This window comes from Amblyomma americanum, chromosome 3 (assembly GCF_052857255.1).
Source record: "Amblyomma americanum isolate KBUSLIRL-KWMA chromosome 3, ASM5285725v1, whole genome shotgun sequence".
In the NCBI taxonomy this organism is placed as follows: domain Eukaryota; kingdom Metazoa; phylum Arthropoda; class Arachnida; order Ixodida; family Ixodidae; genus Amblyomma; species Amblyomma americanum.
In genome coordinates this window covers 5,725,424-5,746,070 of record NC_135499.1, presented here as the reverse complement: position 1 = coordinate 5,746,070, position 20,647 = coordinate 5,725,424, and the positions used below count along the sequence as shown (strand labels likewise).

The window sequence follows — 20,647 nt, the reverse complement described above, 5'->3', positions numbered from 1 at the left end:
ACCTAATATTCTGCTCAACATCGTTACACTGCCTACTGCTGCATCTAAGAACTGTAAATTTGGTGCAGGCAACGGTATATCACACTTCAATCACAAAAAGTAAGTAATTTTTATTGCTGTTTGTTCTGGGTAACAAAGTTAAAAACGCTGGTCTCGATCTTACCGGGACCTTCCCGGCGCTCTCCATTTCGCCGCAGCAGTGGTGCTTTAGGAGAACGCTGATGCCATCTCAGTGGCTTTGAACGACGGCCCCTTTCCTCCTGACCGCCACAGCAGTTCCCGCCGTGGTGGCCGTTCGGCAGAGTTGCCTTTATTCGCGCTGTCACTTTAATGGCGCGTTCACACTTGGACATTCGGCGGCGAAAGGGAGCGGAATCCGCGGCCGCCGAAATGCTGTCTCGCTCACACTTCCCGGCCACCTCGTGGCCGCTCATCGTCTGTGTGTAGTCTGCCCACGGCGTACACAGATGTGGCATGAGGTAAATCGATGCTGTCTACATACGAAAACCGTATGCACGCTTGCGTACGCTAAATGCAGCTATTTTGTCGGACGTTACGACATTTATAACATTCTCACTTTTTAAACGCCTAGTGGCGCCATATGGTGGTTAGAAGAGGAACCATTGTTGTCAACAAACCGACGCCCCTCTTAAGCCTAAAAGACGAAGAATCGTAACCCGAAAAAAAAATTAAAGCAAATTTATCCCTGAAACGTTTTCTTATGGGCGAGATAAGACAAAGCGAAAGACCGCTCGCTCTTTTATGGCCAGTGAACGCGCTAAAGAGCGGCAGTAACAGCGACGAATTCAGTCTGAAGCGAGGCGTCCTGCATCGAAGGGCGCTGCCATGTTTGTCGCCGCGGGTACTCGCCATCTTATTGGCTGACGACATTCGGCGGATTTCTTTCCGCCGGCAGAATTCGGTCCACGACCGATCGGCCTTTCCGCTGGGTATTTCGGCGGAATCTCTGCCGCGGCAGCGGATTCCGCTCGCTCTCGCCACCGAATGTCCAAGTGTGAACGCGCCAGTAAAGCGAAAGACCGCGAACTTGCGATTTCACCGTGGCGTTGCTCCGAGGAGGCACATGACGTCACAACGCGCGCCTCGCCGCGGAGCCGAACCGGTCTGGCCGGACCGGCGGCAGCTGGCACATTCGGCGCGAAATAGAGACGTGCTTTAAGTCGCCGCCAGTGCGGTCAGAGTGCGCCGAAGCCGTCGAGCGCGTCAGCGGTCAAGCGCAGTTGGAGTATAGAGGGTCGCGCTTTGGCCGGCGTGACGTCGCCGTGAAGCGCGCGCGTTACGCCGGACTATAAGCGGACCTTAACAGAGCCTGCGCTTGACCGCTAACCAACGTATTAGGTGGCGGCATCTATGGGAGCCACTGAGACCCGCACACACTCACTGAATAAAAGAAAACTGTATCGAGGCTTCGATTCGAACCAGGGCGTTTCGCGTTTGAGGCGGAGACGCTGCCACTCCGCCACGACGGCTCAAACTTTAACCATGAATAAAGGTGCATCTATTGAATCCACTCTTCCGATGCAGAAGTCTCCGCGCATTCGCTACGTATAGCTTGGCCTAACAGAGCTAGGCCATCAGCAATTTCTTGTAGCAGGAGCTACACTACGCTACCAGTTGGGCATTTTGTGGTACAGGCGGGACGCCAGTTGTGCGCATGCGCTGCCATGGTACATGCGGGAGGAAAGTTGTGCGCATGCGCCGTTCCAGGGCAACCGGAGAGGAAGAGTTCGTGCGCCGCGCGCTTTGTTGTTTCCCTCCCTCCTTTATCCTTTCCTTAGCGGCGCGGTTCGGCTGTCCACCGAGGAATGTGAGACGCTTTCTGTGCTTTGCGCGCTCACAGCGCCATCTGGTTTGACGTCACACCGCGCGCCTCGCCGCCGCCGTCGCCGCTTGTTATGACGTCAGACGGCGTTCATCACCCGAACCGCGCGTCGTCGCATGCGCAGTATTGCGTATAAAAAGCGGAGATGTAATCGGCGGCTGTATCGCAACGCTTGATATGGATACAAAGAAGGAGAGTTCAGCCGCTGCTAAACGGCGGTTTAGACAAGGGAACATTAAGGCACACTGAGGAGAAATTCAAGTTAGCTGGCATCATTAGAATACCAGCTCCTCATCAAAAAACTCCCCTTTTACTGAAAACAAGCTCTTTTAAGGTAGAAAATAGCAAGAACGAAAATACAGGCATTGCAGCCACAGGCTAATCTCGCAACTACAAGCGTATTACGTCATAGGACAAGAGACGCCACCTTGGAGGAATTTTCCTTACTCCACGGAATCACGAATCCCTGAGGCTGACAAACGAAGGTTGCGCGGTTCAATATTGAAGTTTTGTTTCGGAACCGATAGTTCATTTTTATCACACAAGGTATACAGACCAGAGACAACTGAATGTTGGAAGCAAAGAAAACCGATGCTTGGTGGCGCCACAGGCAGCCAGGGGAGTTTCGGTTTGTTATGGCGCTTCGCGTCTATGAGCTTTGCGTGCCCCGTGGTTTTGTTTTGTATGCGCCTCGATTTACAAGCGCCGAACAGCACAGCAACTCCAAGTGCCGCTTCAAGTGCTAGTCTACCTTTTAAGGAGCCTGTTAAGGCTGGTCAGATGATCGCCACGGTCGATGAAAAACTATGATGGCACGATGGTCGGTGATAGTACAAAGCAGTTAGCTGTATCAAGAGCACTTGTGTCTTCGTATGCTTGCCCGGCAAAACGTTCCCGGCTTTGCCAGTCAACTTCGAACTACTTAACGGAAATCGTTTATTACGGACGGGAGACAAGGTACAAGGGGCACGCCACCGCAACGATGCAGGTCACGAGAATGCCCTTTTTCATGCCGGCCGCACTGATATGGATCGCCTCGTCAACGCCGTTTTGCTATCAAGGCAGCCGTTGCAGTCTGGATTACTATTCTGACATTTGGCGGGATACCGTCAACACGCCCAACGAAACAAACACCGTGCCTTACCCGCCGCCTTCAACCCCGGACTGCTTCCACATCTGGCAACCGAGTGCTACGCTCAGCGTGGCAACTTCGAAAGGACTACAAATACCGTCTTCTTAGTGGAGTCATTCGGGGCACGCCACCGCAACGATGCAGGTCACGAGAATGCCCTTTTCATGCTGGTTGGTTACTTACCTGATTCAACTTGTATCCGCTCTGATAATGCATTTTTGCTAGCGGTGTCGTGCCCCATCGACCCTACGCATTGCTTTCGAAGAATAATCTGCATATCATGTTACCAGTGTATCAACGCATATGTCACTTGCCTTCTGTTGTTGGCTGGGGACGTCGAACTGAACCCCGGACACACAGTGGATAGTAACCCTCAACCGCCACTCGAATCAATTGCTCTGGCCATCTCCCGCATTGAACTTTCTCAAAATACTATGTTAAGTGTACTAGTGCTGATTCGCGCCGCTCAGTCGAAAGTTGAGGATTCGATTTCCAGCCTTTCTTCCCGAGTTGATGCCCTAGAAAAAGTCGCCGAAACAATCAGTTAGGCTCTGTAGCCGAATCATATGTGGCTAAACTTTCCTCAGATATTAAGCTACTTTCGTACAAATGTGACGACGCCGAGAATCGTCTCCGCCGGTCAAATTTGCTGTTCTTCGGAATAGAAGATGAACAAGAGGAAACGTGGTCACAATCTGAATCGCGCATCATTTCATTCTGCTCCCTGAAACTTGATATCGCAATTGATAGGCAAGATATTGAGCAGGCTCACAGACTTGGTCATTTCCAGTCGGGAAAGAACCGCCCTATCATAGTCAATTTCACGAGGTTTAAAGACAAAGCGCGAATCATTTCCGCCAGCTCGGTGCTTAAAGACACGTCGTTCAGAGTCCGAGAAGACCACTCTGCACGTGTACGCTTGGCAAGGAAAAAACTTTTTTCATATGGTCAGCAGAGTTCTAACTCATTCAAAATCCGCTTTGATAAGCTAATTATGAACAAAAAACAGTTTGTGTATGATGCTGGAACCGACTCCGTAACCGAACAAAGTTCATAGCACTCATTGCAGTCGCAGAAGCTTTTGATCCGCCAACCTTTACAAACTTCTGAGCGTGCCACCCCTGCCCCAAGACACAAATCAGTATCAGTTTTACTAACCAATATCCGAAGTTACTTGTCAAAGACGCCGTTGAAGCTATTTTGGATGACAACAGCACCGATATCGCGATCTTTACCGAAACATGGCTCGCCCCTGATATACAGAATGAAGAGCTATTGCAAGATAAGCAATATTTCGATTTTTTCCGGCGTGATAGACCTGGGCGCAGGGGAGGCGGCATGATGGTCCTCATTAAGCGTACCTTGGTTTCTTCTGCTGTTGAAATCACTTGCAATAGCGAAATCCTTTGTGTGAATGTTTCACTTGGTCATCGCACTAATATTATAATTGCCTGCTATGGAGCTCCTGATTCTGATCACTCCTTCATTGAAGACTTAGGTACCATTCTTTTTCACATGAAAAACCAGTTTCCCTCCAGGAACCTTATATTTTGCGGTGATTTTAACTTTCCAGACATCGATTGGGAGAACCTAAGTGCAGACTCACACCATTCCAGAGATTTTTTGGATCTTATTCTTTCGTTTAACCTCTCTCAAACAGTCAGTTTTCGAACTCGTGGTAGTAACACCCTAGATCTTGCTCTTGCCTCAAATCCAGATTTAATCCAGTCATTGTCATCCTGCGATGGTCTTAGCGATCCTAACATAGTGCTTTTCAACCTATCGATTTCAATCCCTCCCCGACAACGTTCAGTAAAATGCATTCGTCATTACAGCAAAGCCGATTTTTCCAAAATCAATGATGAACTTACTGAATTTATTCCGCACTTTGCAGAGTCCGCTCCTAATAGGTCTGTTGATGATAACTGGCGTTCGTATAAAGAAACAATTATCTCTCTAATTGACTCATATGTACCCCTTGTCTGCATTCGTGGTGATGCCGGCAAACCATGGTTTACAAATTCCTTAAGAAAATTATGTAACAAGAAAAAACGGTTATTCAGGGCAGCTAAGAGCTCGAACTCAGCTCTTAAATGGGAAAAGTACTTAAGCTGTCTGCATAATTATACCAGGTTGCTGAGGTGCACCAAACATAAATTTCACGACAAGGACCTACTTGACATCCTCCGAAATAACCCAAAAAAGTTCTGGTCTTTGTAACTCCCAATCACAGCGGGTCACGTAATATCACTTTATTAGATCCCAACGGCTCTCACGTTCTAAAGGAGCTCCGTTCAGAAGTAATGAACGAGTACTCGTCTGTTTTCACACAGGAACCGGTTACAAATATTCTTTTAGCGTCCAGCTTAAATTTTCCTCAAATGGCGCCAATTGATATCTCTGTTGATAGAATAAGTAAATTAATAGATAACTTAAAGGTATCAAGTGCCCCTGGGCCCGGCAACATATCTGCCAAAATTCTTAAAGGTAACAAACTAATATCCAGCCGTATCCTACAAATAATTTTCACGCAGTCTTTCTCCAGTGGCCAAATCCCGTCCGAGTGGAAGTTAAGCAGAGTTGTACCCACCTTTAAGGCAGGAAACTGCTCCGATCCGTCCAATTATCGGCCTATCTCGCTAACGTGCATTGCTTGCAAGCTCATCGAACATATAATTTACTCTCACATTGCAACGCGCCCAGATAATAATTCCTTTTTCTTCTCTAAACAACACGGATTTCGTTCTGGTTATTCATGTGAAACTCAGATTTTCGAATTCACGACTGTTTCCATTATTATTCACGACTGACCTCCAATCAAACCTAGACTCATCCCTTCAAACAGACATAATTTACCTCGATTTTTCTAAGGCTTTTGACCGCGTTCACCACCAGCGCCTCATGACTAAACTTTCCTGCCTGTCTCTGGACCCACTATTATTATCATGGATTCACTGCTTTTTAACTAATCGTTCGCAATACACCGTCATTGATAGTCATCCTTCCGCCGCTACAAATGTTACCTCTGGAGTCCCTCAGGGATCAGTTCTTGGCCCGCTTCTGTTTTTAATCTTTATTAATGACCTTCCCGCTGGAATTTCGTCATCCATTCGTCTGTTCGCAGATGATTGTGTTCTCTACCGTCGTATTTGTTCTAATAGCGATCAGTCTCTGCTGCAGGATGACTTAAACTTAATCCAAAACTGGTGCTCTACCTGGCTCATGAAGTTGAATGTGACTAAATGTAAGTTTATGCACGTGTCCCGGAAACGATCTATCTTGCTCTACTCATATTCGCTAAACTCGACCGTGCTATCGCAAGTTGAATCTTACAGGTATCTTGGCATCGAAATAACAAGTAATCTGAACTGGTCAAAGCACATCAAGTCACTTGCTGCACGCGTTTCCAAATCACTAGGCTTCATTACACGATCTCTCACATTTTCTCCGCCCACGGTTAGATTAATCGCATATGAAACATTTATCCGTACCAAACTTGAATAGCATCGACTATTTGGAACCCCCATCAAGAATACCTAATCCAGGCATTAGAAGCAGTCCAAAACCGAGCTGCTCGTTTCATAACATCCGAATATAATTCTCGGCTGAGCGTTACTAATATAAAATCTTTCATTGGTCTAACCCCCCTGTCATCACGACGTAAGATAGCAAGACTTTGCCTTTTTCACAAACTTTATAGTAATTTCCCGCAATTACGTGAGAGCCTTAATCTAGCCCTCTTAAAATCCTCCCGACGTCTGTTTAATTGCAACAGTGTTCAGCGTATTCACGGTACCACTAACGCCTTCAACAATTCATTTTTGCCAACTGTTATATCCGAGTGGAATGTACTCCCTGAGGTTATTGTCAATGAAACCAACTCAGTAAAATTTAAACACTTATTGACTGCTTATTTCTCTCCTCAATTCCTGTAGAATGCCTTTTATTTACCTTTTTATTGTCATGGTTATTTCAATGCGTTTACTGTGTTTATTTGTGCTTGCCACTTATATTTATGTTCTATCTTCGTGACCCGTTATTACCATTAGTGCCCGCCCCCTTATGTAATGCCCCATTGGGGCCTTTAAGGGAACGACGACGACGACGACCGACGCCGACGACGACGAGTGCCAAGGGATTCCCGTTAAGCAGTGTATGCGGCTACCTTCACGATTACATAAGTGCAACTAATCGATTATCTTGTTAGCGTATACTCAGTTCCTTGCAAGACCTCACAGCCAATCAGAAAGAATTGAGTGGACAGATTGCAGACCTTTCAATACGCCTTAATTCGGTTGAAGATAAACTGGAGCTTCTAGATGAAGTTCGTGAAGATTTGGCGACGGTGAAAGAAAATGCTGAAAGGGCACTGGACGAAAATGAGAAGCTTAAAATCCGTTTAAACGATTTAGAGGATAGGTCTCGAAGGGAAAATCTGGTGTTTTTCAATGTTCCAGACGTATCGACTGAATCATGGGCTGAATCTGAGAAAAAGGTACGGGAAATTATTGAAGACGAAATGTCTGTAACCTGCTGAAATGGACATTGAGCGCGCCCATAGAATTGGTACGGCTGGACCAGAGAAAACGCGACCAATACTAGTCAAATTTTCGCATCACAAAATCAGAGAAAGAGTTTTCGGTGCAAAGACCAAATTGAAAGATTCAGACGTCTCGATTAGCGAAGATTTTTCTCAGGCCACCAGGCATGCGCGGAAGAAACTTGTTCAATTCGCAAAGCAAACTGAGCCCGAAGAATCATTTAGCCTCCGCTACAACAAGCTTATTCTTAAGAAAAGATGTTACGTGTACTGCCCTATAACTGATAGTGTCCGGGAAAACAATTCAATACGTGTTGTAACCAACTCAAGCCCTTCAAGCCATTCTTCTCCAAGATAACTAGATAAGGATGAGCATCGACCTGCGCAAACACTTAGAAACATTTCTATCCTTTTCACTAATATACGCAGTGTTTTTTGTCATCGTGACAGCTTATCCTGCACCGCCGATACCATGGGGGCTGATATTATCGTACTAACAGAGACTTGGCTCAATGAATCCGTGCGCAATAGCGAAATATTTTCCTCACAAAAGTGTTACCATATATTTCGTTGTGACCGCCCTTCTGGCCGCGGCGGCGGCACTTTAATCGCTGTATCTGAGGATATAGAATGCTTTGAAGTTAACCTTGATACCACTCTTGAGTTCATTTGTGTCCAGATCAAAATTAACAACAAAGCTCTCCTCTTTTGTGCATGTTACCGTCCACCATCTACTACCGTTGGCTTCTGTAATTACCTCCATGACATTCTCAACATAATTCAAGCAAGGTTCCCTAATCGGCCTATTTTTCTTTTTGGTGACTTTAACTTTCCTGCCATTAACTGGTCAGACACTCATTTAGGCAACGATGGATCATCAGAATCAACAAGTTTTTCAGCAGTTTGCTCCACCTTTTCATTAACACAGGTAGTCACACAACCTACAAGGGTGACATCTACAAGCTCAAGCATATTAGACCTTTTGCTAACTAGTTCCCCAGACCTTGTTTCCGACGTAAGCTACTTACCAGGTTTAAGCGATCATTACCTACTCCTTATCGAATTAAGCTTACCGTCTAACAAATCGCGAAATAAAACTAAAACCATTTACGACTATGCTAAGGCAAATTTTACGTCAGTTAATGATGGCCTTAAGCTATTTTTGGATGACTTTCTCATAAAGTCTGACCAAAGGTCTGTTAATGAAAATTGGTGTTTATTTAAGAACAAACTACATGAGCTAACTGAATTGCATGTTCCTCGAAGAATCATCACTACTAATGGCAGGTCACCGTGGTTCACCCGGTCATTAAAACGCCTTGGTAACAAAAAAAAAAGACGGTTATATTCCAAGGCAAAGTCATCGGGAAAACCTGAACATTGGACAGCACTCAGAGGTGTGGTTGAGGAGTACAAAAATGCGTTAAAGATAGCCAAGGAGCGATATTTTAACGTCACTCTGCCATCACTTTTACTAACTGATCCAAAAAAAGTTCTGGAACGTTGTCAACGGTTCAGTCCAGCCATCAGTTTCTCTTCTCGATGCGCAATCAAATCCCATCCCTATTAGCGACAGTGCTAAGGTACTTAATGAAACTTTTGCTAAGGCATTTTATCTCTCCTCAAGCACATCACTACCGGATTATAATGGTCACATCACATTCCCAATGGATCCCATTCATTTTGATTTTGAAGGCATCATAACTATCATAGATCACATGAAACTATCCTCTTCTTGCGGTCCAGATAATATCAGCAGTAAAATTCTGAAAAACACTAAAGTATATTCTGCCATAATACTGTCAAAATTATTTCAGCAATCCCCACAAGACGGTGAACTCCCAGATGACTGGAAATTGGGTAAGGTGGTTCCACTCCACAAATCAGGCGACAAACACCTTTCACTCAACTATCGACCAATATCATTAACCAGCATTCCTTGCAAGATAATGGAGCATGTCATCCTGTCTCACCTAGCTAACTTTCTTGAGTCATCTTCGTTCTTCAACTGTGCACAACATGATTTTAGAAAATACTTCTCTTGCGAAACACAATTAATAAGTCTTGCGAGCAATATTAACTTCATACTTGATCATGGCAATGAGGCTGACTGTATTTATTTAGACTTTCGCAAAGCATTTGACACAGTGTCGCACAACTTACTTCTTTACAAACTAAGTAAACTTAATATTGATCATAATGTATTAAGGTGGATTGAGTGCTTTTTGTCTAACCGATTGCAGTATGTACACGCTAATGGCTTTAACTCTTCATCCATTCCTGTGACCTCCGGCGTCCCACAAGGTTCTGTCATAGGTCCTTTGCTGTTCCTTGTATATATTAATGACCTGCCTAACAATGTAACATCTTCAGTAGGACTCTTTGCTGACGATTGTGTAGTTTACCGCGAAATAAAAAATACGAATGACGTTGAATTACTTCAGGCTGACCTAACCACTATCTCTAACTGGTGTTCACAATGGCAAATGACTCTTAATACGACTAGATGCAAAGTAATGCGCTTTTCCCGTCGCGAAAATTCAAGTCCCGTTGCCTACACTATTTCTTCTTCCTTGCTAACACCCGTGGAATCTTATAAATATCTCGGCGTTATTCTAACATCAGATCTAACTTGGAAAGAACACGTCAGCTCTATCATAGCTTCCGCTAACCGCATGCTTGGATACCTTAAGCGCAATTTTTACTTAGCACCAACCCCTGTCAAGCTTCTTCTGTATAAGTCACTTGTGCGCTCAAAATTAGAATACGCTAACTCTGTATGGGACCCTTTCACTAACACACTCATCGACGCTCTAGAAGCTGTGCAGAATAGAGCAGCGCGTTTTATTGTGCGCAACTATGATCGTGCTTCCAGTGTCACAGAAATAAAAAATAGTTTATCGTTAACCCCTCTTGCTCTGCGCAGAAAAGTGTCCCGTCTGTGTCTATTTTTTCAAATTTACAGCATGAACTCTACTCTGAAAGAAGCATTGATCACAACACCAACATATGTTTCATCTCGCATCGATCACTCACGGAAAGTTGGCGTTCCTCGTTGCCGGACAACATCCTGCATAAATTCCTTTATTCCAAAAACATCGTCGGAGTGGAACCACCTACCACCACATATTGTAGCTGCAAAGGACGTTGATGAGTTTAGGGCACTGTTGTCATTACATTATGGTTTACCATAGCCTCAGTTGGTTCACTTCGTTTTGTATATTGTGTATTTAGCCCTGTTCCTTTTTTTTTTCTCGCATGCACTTTGTTCTGTTAATAGCCTTCTGCCATCGTACCCGTTCAATGTTTCTACGAAGGGTGATGTTCTAGTTCATATCTTTGTGTTTACATGAAATGTTTTTGACTGTTTTTGTGAATTTATTCGTTTTGGTGTTGGTATTCCTAATTATTGTATTGTTTCGCTTTTTTGAATCATGTATTTTCTTGCAGCTTGCTTCTTTTTTTTTTGTAGGCATGCCTATGTATGCGTTAACCCCCTTTTTGTAAGAGTTTCATATTATACCTATGTACCACTCCCCTCAATAATGCCCTGTGGGCCATGAGGGTATCAGAAATAAATAAATAAATATACAAAATTCTTTCGCATGTCCAAAAAAGGCTAGATTGATTCTATTCCGGATGACTCATACCTCTTGAATTCATTTTATTTTTCCAATTTTTTTTATCTTGATTCAGTCTTCTGACGTTTCCTTCCCCGCGCAAATGCTTCATTGGCATTCTACTCTATACCTTCGCCAATACTCCCCGCGTGGGTATGTGCCATATTACTTGAGAAGAAGAAGAAGAAGAAGAAGAAGAAGAAGAAGAAGAAGAAGAAGAAGAAGAAGAAGAAGAAGAAGAAGAAGAAGAAGAAGGAGGAGGAGGAGGAGGAGGAGGAGGAGGAGGAGGAGGAGGAGGAGGAGGAGGACGACGACGATGACGACGCATGGCCTAGAATATCCTAGGCCAGGATATGCGTAGCGAAAGCGCTGACTTCTGCATCGGAAGAGTGCATTCACTAGAAGCGCCTTTATTAATGGTTAGCCATGAGCCATCGTGGCGGAGTGGTAGCGTCTCCGCCTCAGACGCCAAACGCCCTGGTTCGATTCTGAACCTCGGCGCAGGATTTCTTTTTATTCAGTGAGTGGGCGGGGGGTTTCAGTGCCTCTCATAGATGCCGCCACCGAATACGTTGGTTAGCGGTTAAGCGCAGGCTCTGTTAAGGCGCGTTTATACGCCTGCGTAATGCGCGCGCGCTGCACGGCGACGTCACATCGGCCAAAGCGAGACCCTCTATACTCCAACTGCGCTTCACCGCCGACGCGTTCAGCGGCTTCGGCGCACACTGACCGCACTGGCGGAGACTTGGAGCATGTCTCTATCTCGCGCCGAGTGCGCCATCCGCCGCCGGGCTGGCCAGACCGTTTCAGCTCCGCGATGAGGCGCGCGTTGTGACCTCATGGGCCTCCCCAGATCACCGCCACGGCGAAATCGCAAGTTCGCGGCCAGTAAAGCTTTGGCTTTAAAAGAGATTTGAAACCTGCAAGAGAGCCTGACTGCGCTCTCCTCCAACTTGTTTGTTTGCGGCTCCATTCAATAATTTCGGCAGTTGGGCGGCTGTCCTATTTAAGCTCTCAGTCAATTTAATCCATTCGCAGTACACATCAGAAGGTACATGCAGGTGGGCGAGAGAATACGATTCAGTAGACCCCGCACCTCGGGAAACGCGCGAAACCCGTTGAAGCGTCGTGCGTCGGTTTTACTTTAAAGCCGCCAACTTTAAACGCGAGCGCCCTTGAGCACCCACCTGTTTTTTTGTGGAAAAGAAAATAAATAACCTGGCCCTCGCCACCGTGAGAAACCTACCCTGCGCCGCCTGCTGCACCGTGCAATAGCCTCGGCCAGCCTCCGATGGGCATGACGTGCCGACCTTTTCCTCGCCCCTCTTGACTTCCCGCACTGGGGTTAAGATATTTAATTAGCAATGGCTGCTCAATGAGGAAGGGGGAAACGACCCGCCGTTGCCTAACCTAACCGTGCTCCCTCAAAACCATCGCACGCTCTGTGGGGCTGTGGTCGCTGAAATGCAGGCCGGATTTCTTGCGAGAACTTCGATGGCGGGTTCGGGAACGGGATCCATCGTAACGCTGGCAAGACGCCGGTGCAAACGTAAACGAAGCGACCCCCGATAGATGCCTTCAACGTGCGAGGCGATAGCTTTCGCCAGAAATCACGCAGTCTGTGTATTAAGTGAGGTTTCACGTCACTCCGTCCTGTGACGTCAAAGAGTGCGCCGAGTTTGAAACGGAGGGCGGGAAACCTTTTTGAACTTCGAATCCAATTTTGTTTTTAAATAAATGCAGCTTTCGCTCCCGAACAAGCGGCAACAAAACCATGAATTGCCGAGCCATCAGATTTTGCTAGCAAAAAAAAAAAATAATAGAGTTCTCCTCACTGTCTCTTTAACTCTTCCGGTCCTGAGGTTGTCGCCTGGCAGTTGGCTACTCAACAAAGAGTTAATGAGCGTCAGAAGGCGAAGAGAGCAGTGGAAACGCCCGAACAGAGAGAGGAACGCCTTGCCAAACGGAGACGCCAGACTGGCGAGCGAAATAGACGCCGCATAGCCGCCGAGATGGAGCCTATGGAAGGCGTCAGTCAACGGTAGCCAACCGAAGAAGATGTGAAGGCCCGTCGTGTGACTGATGACACCATTCGAGTTTCCGAAAGTGCATCTGCGACCGGGACATTTGAAGCAGAATTTGTGAACAATCCGTTTGGACACATTTGTAATGTGTGCGACAGACTGTGGCACCAAAAAGACTTGACACCAGTGAGTAATTCAATGCATGACACTTTGCGTTTGGCATTACCAGAACAACAAGCTCAACCAGGGAAACGTACCTCCCGCTACGTATATCCTGGCATAGTGGAGCTAAGCCACTGCCAATTTTTTTTTTCGAGGCGGTTCTGTCGCGCGATTCCGGCAAAAGTCTCGCGGCGCCACGCGCCAAGCTACAGCAGAAGATAATAATAATAATAATAATAATAATAATAATAATAATAATAATAATAATAATAATAATAATAATAATAATAATAATAATAATAATAATAATTATAATAATAATAATAATAATAATAATAATAATAATAATAATAATAATAATAATAATAATAATAATTGGTTTTTTAGGAAAGGAAATGGCGCAGTATCTGTCTCATGGATCTTTGGACACCTGAACCGCGCCGTAAGGGAAGGGATAAAGGAGGGAGTGAAAGAAAGGAAGAATAGGTGCCGTAGTGGAGGGCTCCGGAATAATTTCGACCACCTGGGGATCTTTAACGTGCACTGATATCGCACAGCACACGGGCGCCTTAGCGTTTTTCCTACATAAAAACCCAGCCGCAGAAGATACGAGCGTTTGTGGGATTAAAGCACCTTCCAGGGCCATTGCGTGCCATTTGATGCATCATATGTTAGGCGAAAATAGAGCTGGATATATAACGGGACATTCCTATTCTTTTACACCGGGTTTTCAAGGCGGTAAGCTGTGTATTCAATATTGCAAGTAATTTGATATATGCGGGTTCGATACATCAAGGAACGATTGCATGTTTTCAAGTGGCGATCTAGGGAGTAACCAGGCGGCATAGCGCCGCATACATCTGGGCTGGACGCATCACGCAATGCGCAGGCAGGCTTCTTTGTACTAGACCGCACCCACCGGGGAGGAGCAGCAGGCGCCATGACGCTCACCCCATATAGCCTTGTCAGAATCCTTCCGCTGGAGGCGAAAGCTGTCGGCATTGGGAAGCGGAAGATGCTCGGGCACCTTTGCTTCCGTCACGTGGTACAGGTCGTACTCCAGGTGGACGCCCTTAGTCCGACCGAACACCTCGGAGAACTCGATGCAGACGACGCCGCCAGACGGGGAGATCTCCCACATGTCGTGGCACTTGCCAGCCACCTCCGACCGCTGCTTCACCCAAGTCAAATTTGTACCTGCGGCAGCCGCATGAATGGTTCTTTCAAACCGGCTGGTGTCGGCGCCGCCAGGCTGTAACCAATCTGTTCAGCCAACCTAGAAATCGTTCCTTTTCGTTTTTTTAACGGATTGTACATTCTGTTAATATTCACTCGATCCAAGCCTTGAATTACGATCTTGTATATTTAAGTTAGTGCCATGTGTTTAATGTGCCAATTAGCCGATTATAGTTAACTAACGCCTGTCTCAGATTTATTCATATTAACTTTTGCTACCTCTACACTCTTCAGCGGAAGGAGAGTGAATGTGTCTTCTTGACATCTGGATGAATACTGGCAAACTCAAACAAAATATGTTCAATTGTTTTACAGTTTTGCCGAATTTGATTGTAAAGGATTGTAAAGTAATTGGTGGATTGCAGAATATCTGTCGTTACGAAGGCAGGCTGTTGTTCTGAACGATATTTCTTCACAGTATGCGCCAGTTACGTCGGGAGTTCCCCAAGGCTCAGTATTGGGACCACTTTTGTTTTTGCTGCATATTAATGATATTTCAGTTGGCATACAGTTTCATTCAGGATGTTTGCCGATGATTGTGTTGTTTACAGAGTAGTAAATTCCACTTCTGATTCACAAATCCTGCAAACTGATTTAGATACTGTGGCAGTCTGGTGTGTACGTTGGGACATGTCCTTAAATATAAACAAAACTGTTCACGTCACCTTCACAAGAAAACGTGCTAATCATCCGTATAGGTATAGAATTATTTTACTCTCAACATAAGCAAGTCATTTAAATATCTAGGCGTCTTTTTTACATCGGAATTACGATGGAATAAGCACATTAATTATATTGCGAATAAGGCAGCGTCACGTTTGGGTTTTCTAAGGCGGAATTTTAGCCATTTACCAAGTAACTTAAAAACACAGCTGTATTTCAGTTATGTACGCTCCATACTTGAATATGGATGTGTTTGCTGGGACCCACACACATCTGAGTGTGTAGGAAAATTAGAGAAAATTCAGAATAGGGCAGTTAGATTTGTTCTTGGTAATTATAATTGGCAAGTTAGTATGACGGAAAGCAAACGAAAACTTAACTGGCAAGAGTTGAAGGACCGTAGAAGGTACATCAGATTGAAATTTTTCCATGAGATTTATTATTCAAAAACTGGCATAAACCGCGAACAATATATCCAGGCACCTCATTATATATCAAAGCGACATTATTCTTTTTTTGTTAGAACTGTTCGGGACTGGAACAGTTTGCCATCGAGCATTGTATGTATTACATCTAACGAAGCATTTTTCCATGGACTGCAATAATTGCTTTATACCTATAAATGAAGTCTGTACCCCCCTGCTGTAATGCCCTGCGGGGCGATGCAGGTAACTAATAAATAAATAAATAAATAAATAAATAAATAAATAAATAAATAAATAAATACACAGTATGTCATTCGTTAAATTTCTTCTCGTAGCTTAGCGTTCTTCTAGTAGCTTCGAGACCTTACTCTCGCCTTAAACAGCAGGAAATTATTGTAAAACTATTCCTTCTTTATTGGCTTTTCTATTTTTTTGGAGGTACAGATTGTCCTTGATTGTTTCATTTAATTGATCGACCTCTCACCCAGTGCCTTCTATATCCAGCGCTTGAAGCTCTTTATTTCCCCGTTCTGCTTCCCTACATACTTAATTGTTGGGTCATACCGAGAAATTCTTTACAAGCGTATTTTCTACAGAAAGTTGCTTATGAACGCACTAATCGCTATTCAAACAACTTTCATCCGTCAGCAATGGATCCGAACGCTAGAATCCAAGAAAAACCCGAAGTGCTAGCGCACCCAATTGGCATTTGGCCTAACTGCGCAAATCGACCGCCATTTTTTACTTTATATTCGCGCCTTCATTTTTAATTTTACTGCCTGAGTTTCTAACCAAGAAATAACTGACCTTAATCGTAATTGAACGCTTTTATGTTGGTGTTAACCCCTTTCGCCTTATAAATCAAATAATTCTGCTATATCGCGAACTATCGAGAATTTGCTGCCATGACATGATGCATGTTGCAAGCACCGCTCACTGACTAAGAAATAAACTAACTTAACCTTGTGCATAGGGAGTAGTATGGACGTGCTATCGATGTCAGGCGTTGTTTTTGCGTGTCCTTGAACGTAGGGCCTGGAGTGGCAGCTCTTACGAAGTAGTGAATGAACTTCAAGTATGTACGCGCTAAATATTTGTTCAGGCTTCACCGTGCAGTGGGTACGAAGTTTCCTGTTCACCTCCCAAAACTACTATCGTTCGCTTTTCGAAAAATCGTCATCTTCAGCCTAACTACGCGCACTGGGAGACAACGGCCTCTCTCACATCCCTCCAATTACTGTCCTTGCCAGCTGCGGCCTCATCATCCCCACAAAATTTCTACCGCCCCTGCTATGCTGGTTCCCTCTTGTAATCCGTTCCTTTGGCCTAGTGGCCCATCGGCTAATAACGAGATAGGTCTTGCTCGGCAGAAAGGCCAGCCTCGGAGTGATTGTGACCAAAATAATCCCGATTCGTCGAGAGGCTGGTGCAGTCACACATGATATCGCATCTTGAAACACTGTATAACTTGTCATTATTACGTGATAACATGACTCAAACTTCACCAGAAAGCGTAATTAAGCAAACAAATCAATTACGCTTCAAGCAAAATTGTGTCGTCAAACGGTGGAATTGAACGTTTGAGAATAACGCTACCATTACGCCACTGTCAGCAAATTCGGGTCACATTTGCCCCCCTGCGGCACGGAGTGTTGCAAATGGGTTGCAAGCCCCAAGGGCAGCGTTGGCCTGGCGGCCTGGGGCACAGCTGGAAACATCCGAATGTCCTGGCAAAGGATGAGTCGACTGCCAACAGAACAACTTGTTTATTCTTGCATCGCAAAAGAGCAGCCGGTCAGGGCGACCACGTTACTCGACGGAAGAAATCGAAGCCTCTCTTTGGCGTCCGGGGCAGCTGCCTTTATACCCTCGGAGTCGAGGGCAAGAAGGAACGGCTCGGGATGAGGCGCACGAGACGGCGACGCACGGACACGTTGAGACGTGACGTGACGCGTCCGCCGGGCCGGCGCCGGTCAGACCTCCTCGCCTCGCAGTTGAGGAGCTCCTCTCCCCGGCTGCCGCGCTTTGACAAGCGTGGGCACCAACATGCACACACACACACGCACACACGAAGACACGTGGCATTGAAACCTGCCTGGACGCGCTTGGCGGGAGGCGTTGCGGCAGCGCTGAACGGGCCAAAATGACCGCCACTTTGAACGAAGCCCCGGCGTCCGTTGCATCCGCGCCGGCTATACCGCGCGTCGTAGGCGAAACGTAACAGACCGCCCCGCCGGGAGAAGGAGATCCCGATGGTCAGGGGACTGCATCCGCTGTCCGGAGGGATGTCGCTCGATGATGCTCGTAATCGAAATCGGTCGTCCCTCGGCGTTGCTTGAGCGCAGCGCACAGAAAACGCCTCGTTCTCAGGTTCACACAGGACACTGCAAAGTGACTTCGGGAGAGTTGCCATTTTTGTTCTCGTTCCCAGCAAGCGTTAGAACTACGCCGAAACGCAACCGCTCAGTCAGCAAGCACGACACAACCCTCACTAAGCTCTGCCAGGCTCTTTCCCCTTTTATACTACTGCCTAGTTCCTTACAGTAGTCAAGCAGCACTCAGAACGCGTCCACAAATGGGAAAATTGCACTAGAAAGCACGTCATCACTTTGAAACACTAAACAAAAGCAATATGTTAAAAATCCTGCCTCAGGAAGAAAACATCAGTAACAAACAACTTTGAGGCGGATTCCTACGTTAGGGGCCTCGACTTAAGCCATTGGCGTTACCGTTGAGACTCCCCTTTTTGTAACGCACCTCAAAGGAATATTGTTGCAAAGCGAGGCTCCAGCGCAGGAGGCGGCCATTTTTGGCAGAGATGGTCTGCAGCCATTGGAGAGGGCAGTGATCCGTCTCAACGATAAACCTCGAACCGGCTAGGTAGCATGACAATTTCTGAACGGCCCACACGAGACACGCACACTCTTTCTCGGTGGCGCTGTACGCTAGCTCACGACAGGTCAGCTTACGACTAGCATACAGGACGGGGTGTTCCACTTCTCCATTTTCCCGTTGGCACAGTACAACGCCCATGCCTCGCTCACTAGCATCGCACTGACCAACGAACCCTTTTGTGTAGTCTGGCGATCGTAGCACAGGCTGGCTTGTTAGGGCGCTCTTTAGGGCGCTAAAAGCTCTTTCCTTTGTCTCGCCTCAGACGACTGTTTGGGGCTCTGTTTTTCTTAGAGCATCCGTCAGGGGAGCCGCGATATCGGAGTACCTGGGGATGTACCTCTGATAGTAGCCGGCGACACCTAAGAACGACCGAATATCGGTCTTCGTGCGCGGTTGCGAGAAGTCTCGCACAGCGGCCACCTTTATTTCAGAGGGGCGGCGACGACCCTGTCCAATCACGTGACCGAGGTAGACAACCTCGGCCTGTGCTAATTGGCACTTGGGAGCCTTGACTGTCAAGCCCGCTTCGCGCAGGCGGGTTAGCACTGCCCGCAAGTGTGATATATGCTCAGACCAGGATGCGGAGGATATCGCTACGTCGTCTAAATACGGTAAAGCGAATTCTTCCTGTCCCCGCAACACTTTGTCCATGAGGCTTGAAAAGCAGTATGGCGCGTTCTTCAAACCAAAACTCAAAACTTTAGGACGGAATGTTCCCATTGGTGAAATGAACGCCGCATACCTACTAGCCTCTTCTGTAAGTGGAACCTGCCAATAATACTCTTGCAAGAGACGGTCCTTAGTCTTCTTAACTCCTAGGTGTCCGGACCACGAACCCCCATGCGACAAGCGCAACAGATCCTGACGGTAGCACTGAGGCACGATCAGCTGATCGAACTCCACTCCCCTGCGGTCTAGATACTTCCGGTACAGGACCCCACGTCTTTCCACAAAAACGAGCATTTTTTTTGGCGATACCTTCCTTGACATTGCAGCGCATGTTTTCTAGGCTGCCATCCTCTTTTAGCTCGGCTATCAAAGCCGACCGGCTGACTTTTAGCAACTTATTAAATCCATCTGACGTAGGCGCGATGAGCAAATCTGCAGATAGCTCTTCTAACTTTCCCTTGTCGGGCATTTCCTCTCCAGTACCTGGTGCCTTCAACGCTACAGGCTCAATTTTATTCAGTTCGGACGTGCTCTGAATATCAGCTTGCTGCGCCTCCGACCCTTTCTCATTGTTCGACGACGTCGGCCCCGCAACTACCGCCTTTGCAGCGAGCTCCCGAACTCTCGATCTGGTTAAGGCCTGAACGCTAGCCTCACCAAACAAAAGCCCCTTCTCGCGCAGGAGGTGATCGGACCTGTTCGAAAATAGGTACGGGTACTGGGGGGGGGGGGGGGGGGGGCAGCATAGATGACACTGCGGCCTCCGTCTCAATTGCTCCGAAAGGTCCTTCAATAAGCACTTTTGCTACGGGCAGACACACGCTATAGCTTCCACGGCTTGCTTGATCCATGCGCACTCGCCCGTGAACATATCGGGTTCTACGTAAGAGGGGTGAACTACATCCATTGTAGCTGCGGAATCACGAAGCACTCGGCACTCTTTCCCGTTCACGAGGAAGTCTCGCATGTAAGGCTCGAGAAGCTTCATGTTCTCGTCAGTGCTACATAATGACAAAAACACGACTTTTGTTTTTGTTTCTGGACACTGCGCCGAAAAGTGACCCGGCTTCTGGCACGTATAACACACGCGCGCTTGCCTCGTCTCGAACCGCTTTCTGCGTTCGGCTTCGGCTGCCGCCGTCTCCATACGTTCGGTCGGACTGCTTTCACTCGCATCCGCACTACGTGTGTCCCCCCTTGCTCTCATGGGTGTGAACTTCGGCCTCTCAGACTTGGAGCCAAATTCACCCTTTTGACCGTCCCTAGCTCCGCGAGCCCGACGCGTCACAAACTCCTCGGCTAGCTCGGCGGCTTTAGCCACTGTACTAACGTCTGGCCTATCCAAGACCCAGTACCGCACTTTCTCAGGTAACCGACTATAAAACTGTTCCAGCCCGAAACACTGCAAAATTTTCTCGTGGTCACCAAACGCTTTCTC

General features: G+C 46.6%; 1 protein-coding gene across 1 annotated transcript in view; it reads right to left on the bottom strand.

Moving 5' to 3' along the window:
* Positions 1 to 20,647, bottom strand: part of LOC144123050 (uncharacterized) — a 222,422-nt gene that overhangs the window by 181,429 nt on the left and 20,346 nt on the right. The window contains exon 2 of the mRNA XM_077655964.1: positions 14,273 to 14,518. Coding sequence (XP_077512090.1) covers positions 14,273 to 14,518 — 246 coding nt within the window. The remainder of the gene's footprint in view (positions 1 to 14,272; positions 14,519 to 20,647) is intronic.